Source organism: Leptodactylus fuscus, chromosome 9 (assembly GCF_031893055.1).
Source record: "Leptodactylus fuscus isolate aLepFus1 chromosome 9, aLepFus1.hap2, whole genome shotgun sequence".
Lineage (NCBI taxonomy): Eukaryota > Metazoa > Chordata > Amphibia > Anura > Leptodactylidae > Leptodactylus > Leptodactylus fuscus.
The window spans coordinates 20620083-20636168 of NC_134273.1; the positions used below are offsets into that span (position 1 = coordinate 20620083).

General features: G+C 42.7%; 1 protein-coding gene across 5 annotated transcripts in view; it reads right to left on the minus strand.

The window, feature by feature from the left end:
• RABGAP1L (RAB GTPase activating protein 1 like) overlaps positions 1-16086 on the minus strand; it is a 210844-nt gene that overhangs the window by 25649 nt on the left and 169109 nt on the right. The window contains exon 1 of one of the 5 annotated variants that reach the window (XM_075287103.1): positions 5529-6164. The exons of the other annotated variants lie outside the window; for them this stretch is intronic. Within the exon in view, the coding sequence (XP_075143204.1) occupies positions 5529-5639 (111 nt within the window). The 5' untranslated portion in view covers positions 5640-6164. Of the gene's footprint in view, positions 1-5528; positions 6165-16086 lie in introns of those variants that run through there. 5 annotated transcript variants of the gene reach the window in all.

Genomic DNA, 16086 nt, shown 5'->3' on the forward strand with positions numbered 1-16086 from the left:
TGTGTGATATATAGGGTTATATGATAGAGGAGAGAAGCTGAGCTCTGTGATATATAGGGTTTTAGGATAGAGGAGAGAATCTGAGCTCTGTGATATATAGGGTTATATGATAGAGGGGAGAAGCTGAGCTCTGTGATATATAGGTTATATGATAGAGGAGAGAAGCTGAGCTCTGTGATATATAGGGTTATATGATAGAGGAGAGAAGCTGAGCTGTGTGATATATAGGTTATATGATAGAGGAGAGAAGCTGAGCTCTGTGATATATAGGGTTATATGATAGAGGAGAGAAGCTGAGCTCTGTGATATATAGGTTAAATGATAGAAGAGAGAAGCTGAACTCTGTGATATATAGGGTTATAGGATAGAGGAGAGAAGCTGAGCTCTGTGATATATAGGATTATATGATAGAGGAGAGAAGCTGAGCTGTGTGATATATAGGGTTATATGATAGAGGAGAGAAGCTGAGCTCTATGATATATAAGTTATATGATAGAAGAGAGAAGCTGAGCTCTGTGATATATAGGATTATATGATAGAGGGAGAGAAGCTGAGCTCTGTGATATATAGGGTAATATAATAGAGGAGAGAAGCTGAGCTCTATGTTATATAGGTTATATGGTAGAGGAGAGAAGCTGAGCTCTGTGATATATAGGATTATATGATAGAGGAGAGAAGCTGATCTCTGTGATATATAGGATTATATGATAGAGGAGAGAAGCTGAGCTCTGTGATATATAGGGTTATATGATAGAGGAGAGAAGCTGAGCTCTGTGGTATATAGGATTATATGATAGAGAAGAGAAGCTGAGCTGTGTGATATATAGGGATATATGATAGAGGAGAGAAGCTGAGCTGTGTGATATATAGGGATATATGCTAGAGGAGAGAAGCTGAGCTCTGTGATATATAGGGTTTTAGGATAGAGGAGAGAATCTGAGCTCTGTGATATATAGGGTTATATGATAGAGGGGAGAAGCTGAGCTCTGTGATATATAGGGATATATGATAGAGGAGAGAAGCTGAGCTGTGTGATATATAGGTTATATGATAGAGGAGAGAAGCTGAGCTCTGTGATATATAGGGTTATATGATAGAGGAGAGAAGCTGAGCTGTGTGATATATAGGTTATATGATAGAGGAGAGAAGCTGAGCTCTGTGATATATAGGGTTATATGATAGAGGAGAGAAGCTGAGCTCTGTGATATATAGGTTAAATGATAGAAGAGAGAAGCTGAGCTCTGTGATATATAGGGTTATAGGATAGAGGAGAGAAGCTGAGCTGTGTGATATATAGGATTATATGATAGAGGAGAGAAGCTGAGCTGTGTGATATACAGGGTTATATGATAGAGGAGAGAAGCTGAGCTCTATGATATATAAGTTATATGATAGAAGAGAGAAGCTGAGCTCTGTGATATATAGGATTATATGATAGAGGAGAGAAGCTGAGCTCTGTGATATAAAGGGTTATATGATAGAGGAGAGAAGCTGAGCTCTGTGATATATAGGATTATATGATAGAGGGAGAGAAGCTGAGCTCTGTGATATATAGGGTAATATAATAGAGGAGAGAAGCTGAGCTCTGTGATATATAGAGTTATATGATAGAGGAGAGAAGCTGAGCTCTGTGATATATAGGGTTACCGGTATATGATAGAGGAGAGAAGCTGAGCTCTGAGATATATAGGGTTATATGATAGTGTAGAGAAGCTGCGCTCTGTGATATATAAGTTATATGATAGAAGAGAGAAGCTGAGCTCTGTGGTATATAGGGTTATATGACAGAGGAGAGAAGCTGACCTGTGTGATATATAGAGTTATATGATAGAGGAGAGAAGCTGAGCTCTGTGATATATAGGGATATATGATAGAGGAGAGAAGCTGAGCTCTGTGATATATAGGGTTATATGATAGAGGAGAGAAGCTGAGCTCTGTGATATATAGGGTTATATGATAGAAGAGAGAAGCTGAGCTCTGTGATATATAGGGTTATATGATAGAGGAGAGAAGCTGAGCTGTGTGATATATAGGTTATATGATAGAGGAGAGAAGCTGAGCTGTGTGATATATAGGGTTATATGATAGAGGAGAGAAGCTGAGCTCTGTGATATATAGGGTTATATTATAGAGGAGAGAAGCTGAGCTCTGTGATATATAGGATTATATGATAGAGGAGAGAAGCTGAGCTCTGTGATATATAGAGTTATATGATAGAGGAGAGAAGCTGAGCTCTGAGATATATAGGGTTATATGATAGTGTAGAGAAGCTGCGCTCTGTGATATATAGGATTATATGATAGAGGAGAGAAGCTGAGCTCTGTGATATATAGGGTTATGTGATAGAGGAGAGAAGCTGAGCTCTGTGATATATAGGGTTATATGATAGAGGGGAGAAGCTGAGCTCTGTGATATATAGGGTTATATGATAGAGGAGAGAAGCTGAGCTCTGTGATATATAGGGGTATATGATAGAGGAGAGAAGCTGAGCTCTGTGATATATAGGTTATATGATAGAGGAGAGAAGCTGAGCTCTGTGATATATAGGGTTATATGATAGAGGAGAGAAGCTGAGCTCTGTGATATATAGGGTTATATGATAGAGGAGAGAAGCTGAGCTCTGTGATATATAGGGTTATATGATAGAGGAGAGAAGCTGAACTGCGTGATAAATAGTGTTATATTACCATTGTTGTATTAGAAGATAAACTGAGCTGTGTAATACATAGGTTTATATCACAGATCTAGGTCCTATATAGGACAGAATATATCCCTGACATATTTGCTTTTAAAAATATTTTCATGCAAAATCTATATTTTAAATGAGCTTATATATGGCAGCCATACATATGCGTAAGTATGAGGAGAAAGAAAAACACTATAACATATGACTGTATTCTATATATAACATACATCATATATGTAGATCCTAGTAACGAACAAGGCAGCTCTCACAGGCTCTATAGCGGGCAGTGGCTGATAACATAGAACAATAGTTTGCAAGGCGTTTCATACCAAAGGTCACATGATCTGACGCGATCCCTGTATTTGAGCCCTGAGGCATATATATCTGAGTATTATTACTACCATATATATATATATATATATATATATATATATATATATACAGTCCTATGAAAAAGTTTGGGCACCCCTATTAATCTTAATCATTTTTTGTTCTAAATATTTTGGTGTTTGCAACAGCCATTTCAGTTTGATATATCTAATAACTGATGGACACAGTAATATTTCAGGATTGAAATGAGGTTTATTGTACTAACAGAAAATGTGCAATATGCATTAAACCAAAATTTGACCGGTGCAAAAGTATGAGCACCCTTATCATTTTATTGATTTGAATTCCCCTAACTACTTTTTACTGACTTACTGAAGCACAAAATTGGTTTTGTAACCTCAGTGAGCTTTGAACTTCATAGCCAGATGTATCCAATCATAAGAAAAGGTATTTAAGGTGGCCAATTGCAAGTTGATCTCCTATTTGAATCTCCTCTGAAGAGTGGCATCATGGGCTACTCAAAACAACTCTCAAATGATCTGAAAATAAAGATTGTTCAACATAGTTGTTCAGGGGAAGGATACAAAAAGTTGTCTCAGAGATTTAACCTGTCAGTTTCCACTGTGAGGAACATAGTAAGGAAATGGAAGACCACAGGTACAGTTCTTGTTAAGCCCAGAAGTGGCAGGCCAAGAAAAATATCAGAAAGGCAGAGAAGAAGAATGGTGAGAACAGTCAAGGACAATCCACAGACCACCTCCAAAGAGCTGCAGCATCATCTTGCTGCAGATGGTGTCACTGTGCATCGGTCAACTATACAGCGCACTTTGCACAAGGAGAAGCTGTCAGGGAGAGTGATGAGAAAGAAGCCGTTTCTGCACGTACGCCACAAATAGAGTTGCCTGAGGTATGAAAAAGCACATTTGGACAAGGCAGCTTCATTTTGGAAACAAAAATTGAGTTGTTTGGTTATAAAAAAAGGCGTTATGCATGGCGTCCAAAAAGAAACAGCATTCCAAGAAAAACACATGCTACCCACTGTAAAATTTGGTGGAGGTTCCATCATGCTTTGGGGCTGTGTGGCCAATGCCGGCATCGGGTATCTTGTTAAAGTTGAGAGTCGCATGGTTTCCACTCAGTATCAGCAGATTCTTGAGAATAATGTTCAAGAATCAGTGACGAAGTTGAAGTTACGCCGGGGATGGATATTTCAGCAAGACAATGATCCAAAACACCGCTCCAAATCCTCAGGCATTCATGCAGAGGAACAATTACAATGTTCTGGAATGGCCATCCCAGTCCCCAGACCTGAATATCATTGAACATCTGTGAGATGATCTGAAGCGGGCTGTCCATGCTCGGCGACCATCTAACTTAACTGAACTTGAATTGTTTGTCCAAAATACCTTTATCCAGGATCCAGGAACTGATTAAAAGCTACAGGAAGCGACTAGAGGCTGTTATCTTTGCAAAAGGAGGATCTACTAAATATTAATGTCACTTTTCTGTTGAGGTGCCCATACTTTTGCACCGGTCAAATTTTGGTTTAATGCATATTGCACATTTTCTGTTAGTACAATAAACCTCATTTCAATCCTGAAATATTACTGTGTCCATCAGTTATTAGATATATCAAACTGAAATGGCTGTTATAAACACCAAAATATTTAGAACTAAAAATGATTAAGATTAATAGGGGTGCCCAAACTTTTTCATAGGACTGTATATATATAAGGCTCTGGCCGGATTTGTAATTGTTTGAGAATTTCTACCACTATATCTTTTCTTACAAACAAAAAGATGTAAAAGTTTAACGAACCTATAAAAGTATAAATGCTAAAAAATACTGAAGATCACCTATGGCTGTACCCTTCCCTCTCCCCACTAAGTGATCATTATATTGCTTTTTGCAAATACATTCACCTGTATAATACATAAAAGTGTCGTTCAAGGTCAACAGTATCATCGACCTATGTGACCTCTGGGACCTCCACCAATCATCAGAATAGGGGTCCTGTGTCCCCCATTTGAATTGAGCAGTGGTCACGTGTGAATGTCGCTGCTCCAGTCAAAGTCTAAGGGATTACAATAGAGACTTCTCACCCATTTAGTGTCCATCTTAGATCAACCCCTCGAACATTTTATTATTAATATTATTATTATAGTTTTCCTTTTTTCTTCTTCATTTGGAAGTATTTATGCATTTAAAGGGGTTGTCCAGGATTTGGAGCAATGAGTGTAAACCCTCCCCTATCCCCGGCGCTCTGTTTTCCAGTGCTGGTCCTCTTTCCCTTGCTACACCGGAAGATGTCAATGGTGTCTCTCTGCCCATTGGACCTTCTCTACTTCCGAAGCAGCAAGTCTGAGCATGGGATGGAAATGGGACCAGGACTATACAAAGGAGTGCTGGGGAAAGCTCAGTATGTCCCACCCCTGCCATCCCTGAATTTGCTCCAAATTCTAGACAACTGCTTCCAAATATTGATGTCCTTCACCCATTGGTGTAACTTACCACTGGTTTAGGCTTACTGATCTCCACCAGCTGCGCCAAAATGTCCTCATCCGAGAGTTGACTGAAGATGTGGGCATCATAGGCCATGGAAATAGAGATTTCTTCCATCATCTTGGCAAGTCCACGTAAGAGAAATCCCAGACCGCTTGGAAAGAGATACAACCTGCTTATCAGCGAGGGTCACAATAATAAGACCCCCCCCCCTTCACGACCTGACTTTACAGGTCTCAACGTAGGGGAGGAGTCCGGTCCAACAAAATTCAGTCTTCAGTAAGTTTCACTTCTGCAGCAGGTGGGTATCTGGGAGGAGACTGTGTTACCTGGATCCTATTCACACACCATGTATAGACCTTTAATTGAATGAGTCTTCTCAGTTTCAGCTTTGCAAGTCAAGGAAGTCTCGTCTCAATGAAAAGTCTTAAGGCCTGGGTACAAGTCAGTCGTGCTGGGGAGATACCATACCGGTAACCAACACACAAACCTAACACTAAGCATGAATCAGTCTCTTCAATGCTGAGGAGTATTAGCGAAGGAGGGAGCTTAAGACCGTGAAAATATTCAAAAAATGTCAGGGGATTGCTACATCAGCTTGTTCCTTGCGCAGAATTTTTGTTCTTAGGAAAACAAGACCGTAAAGATAATCCTTTAATAGTCCCACCGACAATGCAAACTCTGCAAAGCAGTAGCGAGATAGTAACAGTACATCGGCCAACCGTCAGCAGGTCGCGTCCGAGACCATCAAAACTTTTTTTTTTTTGGTAAAAATTTTTTGCAAAAGTTTCCAAAAACTTAAAATGACATTTAATGGACATAAAAGATGTATACTGGTATATAAATCGATGTCCAAAAAAAAAAGAAGGGGTTCTCGGAGCAGAAGGTGGACGTCAACTGAGGTCCCGAAAACCCACACGAGTCTTGTACCAAATAGCAACCAAACTCTCCGGTTTCCTTAGTTTGCAGCACAAACAGGATGACATTTTCACTTTCTCTGCACGTTCATCCTTCTTGTGGCTTTTCCTGGAGCTCAGGTCCAATATTTGCACAGAGGCATGATGATCGTTTGCATGTCAATGGGCTGCTAAAAAAGCAGCGAGAATAATAAGGTACAGTGTGGCGGCGGCGGCGGAGGTAATGTCCATAGTTTGTGCAGGCGGAGAACAGGAAGATATTCTGTTGCCATCCCCGATAAAGCGGCGACATCTAATAGGTTGGAAATGAAATATTTGATGACATCCTGGAGATTACAGCGTTAACCGGTTGGGTGCCGGGCTCCAGCTGGAACTGCTGCCTCGCCCTTGACGAAGCGACACCCGAGGTCCTTGCTGATTATTTGGTGACAAGCAGAAGACAGAACTGAGCCAGAGATGTGCGGTGTAACCAGGATATAACACCAGCAGAAAGCACCTGTCTGCTGTCCTTATCTCATTGGGAGAGGCTGCTCCCTCCCACAAGACGTGAGGATCTGTCACTGCCAGCAGGGCCAGTAAAATGTGAAAAATCCTTAGACTGAGCCTTGGGAAAGATCTTCTTGCTATTCTCCAGATGCACACGGGGAGGGTGACACCTGTTGCAGGAGATGCAGCCGCCTACAATTCCCCTTGGCCGGTCGGGGTGATGCCCAGCAACAGGCAGCTGGGGCCGGGGTCTTCACAAAAGAGCAGGACCGGCAGCATATTATAAGGATTCGGCTTGGTTAATGATAGAGAAAGAAAAAAAAAATGGCATTCTGTGACCAGGGCTGGGGGAGGGGGTGGGGAGAGAAGCACGCACTGATACTGATCACCATTTCCTTAAAGCCACAGCTCACAGAAAAGAAAAAAGGAAGAAAGGGGGGCGGTGGTCTGTCAGATGCGAAATCTAGTAAAAGTCAGATGATAGTCGTGTAGGATGGCTTTGTAGTCTTGTGCAGGAAATGTGCAAGAAAAATGGCTCCGAGGGTAATTTTATAAGAATGTTCTGTGTATTAACAAGAGATTTACTACCGATGTCTGGGACAAACAAGGGTCAGGCATCAGAACTAATAGATACTTACAAAGATAGGAATCTAGGCAGAAGTATTGGATTATATATATATATATATATATATATATATATATATATATATGCACACACACTCCGATAGCAAATGCAAAAATAGATCCTTTGTTCCGAACATGGCAATATTTCAGTTCCAAAAGGAACCATTCTCAAGACCGAAACTTTACCACATATAGAATAAAGGATCCATATTTGCACTTTATATCTTAGTGCTGCCCGTATATCTGCGTATGGTTCTCAGGGTTGCGGTTGCACCCATTACTGACATATATATATTTTTTTCTTATCAGTATGTCTTTGTAGAATGGGAGAAAATCCACGCAAACACGGGGAGAACATACAAACTCCTTGCAGATGTTGTTCCTGGCGGGATTCGAACCCAGGACTCCAGCGCTGCAAGGCTGCAGTGCAAACCACTGAGCCACTGTGTTGCCCCAACTGATATTTTATTGTGTGCCGCTACCCAGCCAGCCAGATATCAAGGAAAAATAGGATCAGACATGATACAGTATACTTCAACTTATTATTCCTTTTGTTCTCAAGGAACATGCGGCGTCTTGCAGCAGCTCACAACCTTCTACTCATTCAGAAGACATGCACACTCGGCCAATACCGGAAGCAATAAAAGACCTTTCTTAACCAGCTGAGTAACATTTAAGTCACTGTCTACCTGAAATATGTGGCTTGTGTATGAGACATGGAGTTGAAGTTGGGACAACTTGTCAGAGTCCTACTCGGATCCTGGTTTTGGCTTACAAATACTGACGCAAAACACTGACGTGTGAAGGTGGTCCTAGGTTCAGTTCACATCTTGCATTGTTTTATACACATTTGGTGTGTGGGTGAAAAAAATTCCCTGCACAGATGCTAAACATGTTCCTGGGTTTCTTTGCACCCAGCATATGCCAGAAGTGCGTCTTTTAGCCATTTGCAGGCCCGGCGGGTGGCTTATGTGTGACTTATTGCTTGGCCCCAAATTGCCATATTGATGACCTATCCAGATCAGCTGTTACAGTAGCCTCCAGGTGCCACAATGACTCTCAATTTTTTTTTAATGGTCTTCCGTGATATATCAGATTGCAGAAATTCGGATTAAACTCTGCTACCTATGTACATTGCTACTGCGCATGCCACCACTCCAGCTCTACTGTGCCTAGAAGAAGTGTGTCCCATACCCAGAAGTACTGGAGCGGAAACCAGGTAAGTATGATGGGGTGGGAGTGGGATAGTAAAGTGATGTTCCGTTTCCCCCCTTCTGGATAAGGAACGCCACCAGAAAATCGGAAAATGTGCGATCTAGGTAAAAATGGATTTTCGGTAACCTAATTAATTTAGAAGGTGTGTGTGTGTGTGTGTGTGTGTGTGTGTGTGGGTGTGTGTGTGTGTGTGTGTGTGTGTGTGTGTGGGTGTGTGTGTGTGTGTGTGTGGGGGGGGGTTTAGCTCAGATTAGAAATATCTATCTTTATCTCGGAGATATATCTATCTAGGAGAATTGTCATCTCTCCTACACTGACTATCATGTTTGCTGCTGTAGGAAATTGTAATGGTTGTAAATGTTTTATGGCCGCTCTCTGATACGTAACTGACTGAATGGTAAAACGATAGCGCTAAACCGAGAACATCCAGAGAAAATCTGTTATGGCAGAACCAATTGCTTCAGTGATATGTCTGTATTTTATGCATTATAAGATTTATATTTTTTATGACGTATCCTTTAAGTGTCAAGTTAGACTTTGTCTATATGGAGATAACCATTAAAGGGGTTGTCCACAACTTGATCGTGATGGTCTCTCCTTAGGACTGGTCATCAATATCAGATCAGCAGGGGTCCAACATCTGGCGACTCCACCGATTTATTTGCCGTCTGTCTGATCTGCACAGCCTATGGAACCAGAAGAAGACAACTCTGTACACCACATAGTGGCCAGGTCGTGCTATAGCGGCACAGGTACACAGTGTATGGCATTGTCTGAAAACAGGCCTATGCTGTGCAGATTTGGCAGCTGTGGTAGCTGATCCTCTGGGGTGCCATGGGCGAGACTCCCATTGATCCAATATAACATCTCGGACAGTCGCTTTAACAATCATCTGTTTTGGCTGGAGCAATCCTTTGAAGTTTTGGGATAGAGACGCCATGTTTATAGAAGTTCCTACCATGTCAGAAATTCTTCCGGAGTCGACAGCAGATTGTGACTTCTTTCCATAGTGACTAAGTCAAGTGGTCACCATTTATTTGCCATAGCCTTGTTTAACGTGCTGACCATTAGGTTCAGGTTTCCGGTAATAAGTCAACACCAAAAATCCACATCAAAAGGTGTCTAAATGACTTCCCAAAACCCCATTCACAAGCAGTAGAAAAATCCTTCCATGTATTGGGCCATGTAACAGGAAACAAAATCTTCAGCATGTCCCATTTCTAACAGATTTTACCAAGCGTTATCATCCATTGTAATGTAAAACGCACAATTTTACATAGATTAGCTGGATTTCACCGTAGAACCTTTTCCGCCATGTGTGAACTTATCCTTATGGTTATTTGATGGATGTCATATAACATAGATAAAGTCGGAGTGTTTTACCTCAGAGGTGCTGAGACATGAAGATGGCGACAACCGCGGCCCCTTATTTGCAAACCAAACAAATGGATGAAGGTGATGTCATTTTCTGTGGATATCACCAGTGTGAGCATCTCCTGGAGTCACGGAGTGTAGCCACCGACCAATGGCTTTGTATGAAGGGGGGTCAGGTTCATCTCGTTATAGAATAGGAGAATCTGAGCAGATTGATATAAAGTTTTTTGGGATAAGATCCGATCTCGGGCCTTATTCACTTGTCGTTGGCTATTTTGCGGCCATAAAAACAAGAAGTGTCTGGTGTTGCTGATCTGTTTTCCACATCCTTATGGTTTGTGTCATCCCGGGATCCATGTGCTATATGTGTGGTACACTGACCTGCACTGGCGTGTTTTGTCTGATACACAGACGAAAAGAGAAAATATTTCAGTTTTAATTTTTATATGGAAAAAATGGAAGCCAGAAGAGATATATGGGGGGGGGGATTTATTAAAGCTGGCATTGTGTACACTGGTTTTGCTAATCCCTGCGCCATATGAGTTTCTGGCTTAGTTTTAGGAGGTGCGGGCAATCTGCAGGCCTTGTCATATATCAGGCATGTTCTCTGCAGGCCTTGTCATATATCAGGCATGTTCTCTGCAGGCCGTTGCGCCCACGATGACCTCTATCCCAGCTTGTATCTGTCTGGCGATCCTATTAGTGAACCCTGATCTCAACATCATCAGTCTGTCTGGGATGACATGAAGAGACAGACAGATTGGAGCAAGCCTACAATTACAGAAGATCTGGGCTTAGTTCTCCAAGATGGCGGGAACAGCCTCCCTGCCCAGTTCTGCCAAAAACTGTCTGCAAGTAGCGAGAAGAACTGATGGAAGGGAAAGGACAAAGGTCGCACCGAATATGGACAAAAATAAACCATTAACCTTTCTATTTCTGAAAGTGTTCTTAATGTGCAGCATTTTATGTAGACCTGATATATATACAGTAGTAGTTTTTCTATTTCTCGTAAGCCGATCATTGCGGCTTTCCTTCCAAAAATAAGTCAGGCGTACATAATAGTCCAGGTGTGCATGCAGACAAAGGAGGAGCAGGGACACGGAAACCTTTACATGGGGAGGCTGATATAACAGTATATACATGAATATACCCGTGCCCATAGACTGCACTAGACAAATTGCCTTTAGAAATGCTAATGACTTCACATTGTACGGATATTCATAAGACGCAACATGAAAGTATTTTTTTACATATCAATGTTTCTTTGATATGGAAATCTTTTTCCGCAGCGCTCACGCAAGGCGGCATCACAAGAGATCTAAGGAGCCACCAAAATAGGAAGATGTCAGTAAAGTACATGCTAATGCCCGGCCATCAGGTCACATTTACCAGTGAACCGCCAGCCTTATTGTGTCTGGTCCAAGTATAAATGAGACTGTACAACTCTGCCCTCTAGGGGCTGTCTGGAAAATGGCGTCCTCCAGATGGTGATGGGAAAAAAAATGGCACTTGTGGGTGATTTATATTGTTGTGCGAGTCTGTTGCATCCTAAAGAGCCGAGAGTATGGTAATCTGCTGGCTATTCTCTAGGCCAAATCTAGGAGTTTCATGGTGGGGGTGGCTGAAACCGGCGAAAATAAAGCTAGAAGTGGATCCGTAGACATCATTTACATCTCTATTGACCCCTTCGGATGAAAAACTGTAGAGAGACAAGTTACAGGTCAGGGAAGTGGGCAGTAGTTCACCATAGTGTGGCAAGATCAGGTGGATTTAGCTGCTCATTTGCCGCTATGAGCAAACGCAATGTACGGTTTTATTTAGAAATAAAATACTAATTATTTTACTTATTACTTAATTAAGCAAGTGTTTGTTCTGCCATGTTGCTGGTTCCTGCAAAGAATCTCACGCTAGGTGCGTTCAGGTTTCTGTTCATCAGGTCCGTCCAATTTTCCGATGAACGGAAACCTAATACGCTTATAGAGACTCCAATGGGTTCCCCTGGGTTTCCGACTGAAAAAGGTGGAAAAATGCAGAGAGAAAAGTCACGCTTGCAGAACTTGTGACACTGTCATGTGACCAACAGGCATTGACGACAGCCATGTTTTCGAAGTCCAGTACAACCCCTTTAAGGCTAAGTCTGGCTGCAGCATCAGTAGAATCGTGTTACTATAACGTGAGACCGTGGCCTTTAGGCTAAGGCCCCTTTTTGCAAATCGCAAACTGTTTGCAATGGTGGGCAATGGCCTCAGGTGCTTTTCTACTTAAAGGGATTTTTCTGAAACTAAAAATATTGATGACCTATTGTTAGGATAAGACATAATGTGCAAAGGCTCTATCCTCTATGGTAGCATAGCTGCAGCACCTGAGCCCTGTCCCTCCCAGTTTATGAGCCCTGTACTCCTGAGCAGCACCTGAGCCCTCTCCCTCCCAGTCTCTGAGCCCTGTCCCCCTAGTCTCTGAGCCCTGTCCCCCCAAGTCTCTGAGCCCTGTCCCCCCGCCCCAGTCTCTGAGCCCTGTCCCCCCGCCCCAGTCTCTGAGCCCTGTCCCCCCGCCCCAGTCTCTGAGCCCTGTACTCCTGAGCAGCACCTGAGCCCTGTCCCTCCCAGTCTCTGAGCCCTGTCCCCCGGCCCCAGTCTCTGAGCCCTGTCCCCCTGCCCCAGTCTCTGAGCCCTGTCCCCCCAGTCTCTGAGCCCTGTACTCCTGAGCAGCACCTGAGCCCTGTAGTAGCTGCTATGCTTGTAGTTACGCCCATGCCTCGGTTTTTATGAACATGGTCTTGTAAGAGGAGGATGACTGTGCACTGATGCTACAATAGCAAGAATTTAGGGAATCTGCTATAGGGCCCTTTTGCTTTATGTTAACCCTTCATCTAACCATTACTGCAGCAATGAGTGAAACTTAAGCACAGGCTGCTCTTTTATATAATAGGTTCAGCCATTTGCATTTCGTATTTAAATGTGATATTTGTAAATTAAGGAGGTTTCTGGGTTTATACGATTGCCCGAAGATCCAGAGAGGTCTGACACCTGAGAATCCAAGTGAATGGGGCTGAGCTGCAATACCAAACCAAGTTACTATATAATACACAATGCTGTGCTTGGCTCATCCCGAACGCTGCAGATTATTCTTATTGGTGGGGTCCCGGGTCTTGGACCCCTGCAGATCCTAACCATATAGGGCCCTTTAAGGTCTGGTAACATCGGTCTGACCATTGTACATGCTAGTCCTGATAGAGATCTCCAGTACAAGCTGTCGTCCTCTCCGTCACCAAGAATGACTTTTATCTGATGGGCATACTGAAAACCAGATGTCAGAAGAAAACAAGGCTTCAAGGCAAAACGGGGAGAAGTCACTGTTCATACTGTGCTTTTGTAGTATGCCAAGGAAACACTTCCTAGCATTCTTTATGTCTGCAGACAGAACGCACTGTGCATTTTTCATCCGCTCTTGGATGTCCTCTACTTCTTGAGCACAAAGCTCCAACCCTTCCAAGGACAAATGTAAAATTTTTAAAGAAACTCAGAAACGCTTGACCGCATGCAAGGCCCCGGACACTAAAGGGGATGTCCCATAAATCCTTTACGTACCCCAAATCCTGAAAAGTTGTGAATCCCATCCCACTAATCCTATCCCAATATTATAAATGTGAAAGTTTGGAAGTTTGTTCCTCAATCATGAAAAACCGCTGAACGGATTTGAATGAAATTTGCCACATAGATAGATTGTAACCTCGGTAAATGACATGGCTTCACGACTGTTATGAATTTATGTTCACATACTATATTAAACAGCTCTTAGCTGCAGCCTTATCTCAGCCAGGGCTGTTATCTCTCTGTATGAACACATGCTAACCCTCAGTGTGTAGACAACTTTGCATATTATCTGATCTGCTCCAGGCAGTGCTGACAAACATGGGCAAACACCTTTAATTTTGCCAATTTTTAACATGCCTGGAAAAAGAGAATCTAATTTGTCGCAAACAACGACAACTATGAAGGAAGGCAGAAGTCACAGAGTTCTTCTCGAGCACAGCTGAGGGGGATCATCGTCGTCAACAACACGCTCATTATATGGCGTCCCAGCGAGGTGCTGAGATGCCGAAACAATCCCAGGCACAGTGCAAGAACCAAGTTCAGCGGCAGGACAGCTTAAGAGCTGCCGAAACGCCGGAGCATGTGGATCATCAACACCAACAACACGTTTATTATGTGGCGTCCCAGTGAGCTGCTGAGATGCCAGAACAATAACGGGCACAGTGCCAGTGCCCGGAGCAGGCAGATCATCAACACCAACAACACACTCATTATATGATGTTCCAGCGAGGTGTTGATATTCCGGAAAAATCCCAGGCACAGTACAAGAAACAAGTTCAGCGGCAGGCCAGCTTGAGAGCTGCCGAAACGCCGGAGCATGCGGATCATCAATGCCAAGAACACGCCCATTAATATGGTGTCCCTGCGAGCTGCTGAGATGCCAGAACAATCACAGACACGGTGTGAGGAAAAAGTTCAGCAGCAGGACAGCTTACCAGCTGCTTAAATGCCGAACCAGGCAAACCATCGACGGCAGCAATTTGCTAAATATAGGCGGATCATCGACGCCAACAATCTGCAGACGAAGTCGCGGGCAGAGGCTAGTAGCTCATCATTTACTGTATTTCTGACATACTGTTTCCATGTAGTTTTACACCTATGCGTTCCCTTTAATACTGCTGCTAATCTCTGGCATTAATCAGTATCCTTCCCCCTCTGGCAGTTGAGAGTAAAGTATATACTGCCAGGCTCCTTCAGTGACCAGCAGGGGAATGAGCTTCAATGAACAGAGGGGAAAGTGACTGAGCATGTGCGTCCACCAGCATTCAGCTCACTAGGTGGACGTGCATATTTCTCTATTATTATTATTATACTTGTATAGCGCCATCATATTCCGCAGCGCTTTACAGACATTGACAGTCACTGTCCCATGTAGGGCTTACAATCTACAGTCCCTATCAGTATGTCTTTTAAACACCAGGTGGCGCCACACTATGGAAGTAAATGTCAGAATTATTTATCCGATTATCCGACCTAGACCAACACTATCTGGTCTTGGACAAACCCTTCAAAGGTAATAAAATGTGAACACAATAAAATGAATAACATTTGTTTTCAAACACAAATACAGACATTTTTTATTTTTACCAAAACCCAAATTATTTAGTTAAATGCTACAGATCTATGAACAATACGAGTACCCACATATGTAAATGAGTGACAGATTGTAATTTACATGTCTTCATTCAGTGACAACAGCCATCTGCAGAGAAACCGTTCCAATGCAGCGGATAACCCCCCCCCCCCCCCCCAAATTACCATAAATGATAAACTTATATTACCAGCAGATTATCTGTGAACTTCATGCGGCGTGCGGGCTGCACCACAAATTAATAGTGACATGTGCAGTGACCCGCTAAATCTGCCCATGATAATAGTGAACAGTAATAAGAGGCAAATGCTATTTTTCAGACTGAGGACATTTAATAGGGTTTTCAGCTTCTGACAATCCCTTTGTATTAGAAGAGTCCCACCGAAATACACTGACCATAGGGGGAAAGAGAGGAGCTGTGATCTGTGCAGGCCTCTGGGAACAAGTGCTCAATTCTGCTGCAGCACCTCCACAGGTGGAATAGAGTATTACACACTTTTTATTACAATCAGTGGGCTGGCCATTTAATACAAAGTCATGCCAAGTCCTTGTAAGGGAGGGACGCTCTTTGTAGGGGCGCTCTATAATCTGGCTAATAGAACTTATTCAGGTATTATAAACCTGACACCCTTGTCACTTAAATTGGTATTTGCATTTCAGCCTTTCACAGATGAGAATACCAGAGTGTCTGGCTACCTAAGGCCTCATTCACACGGGGCACAGAAACGTGTACTTTGGTACGGATTTTAATGCGGGAAGCCGCTTCA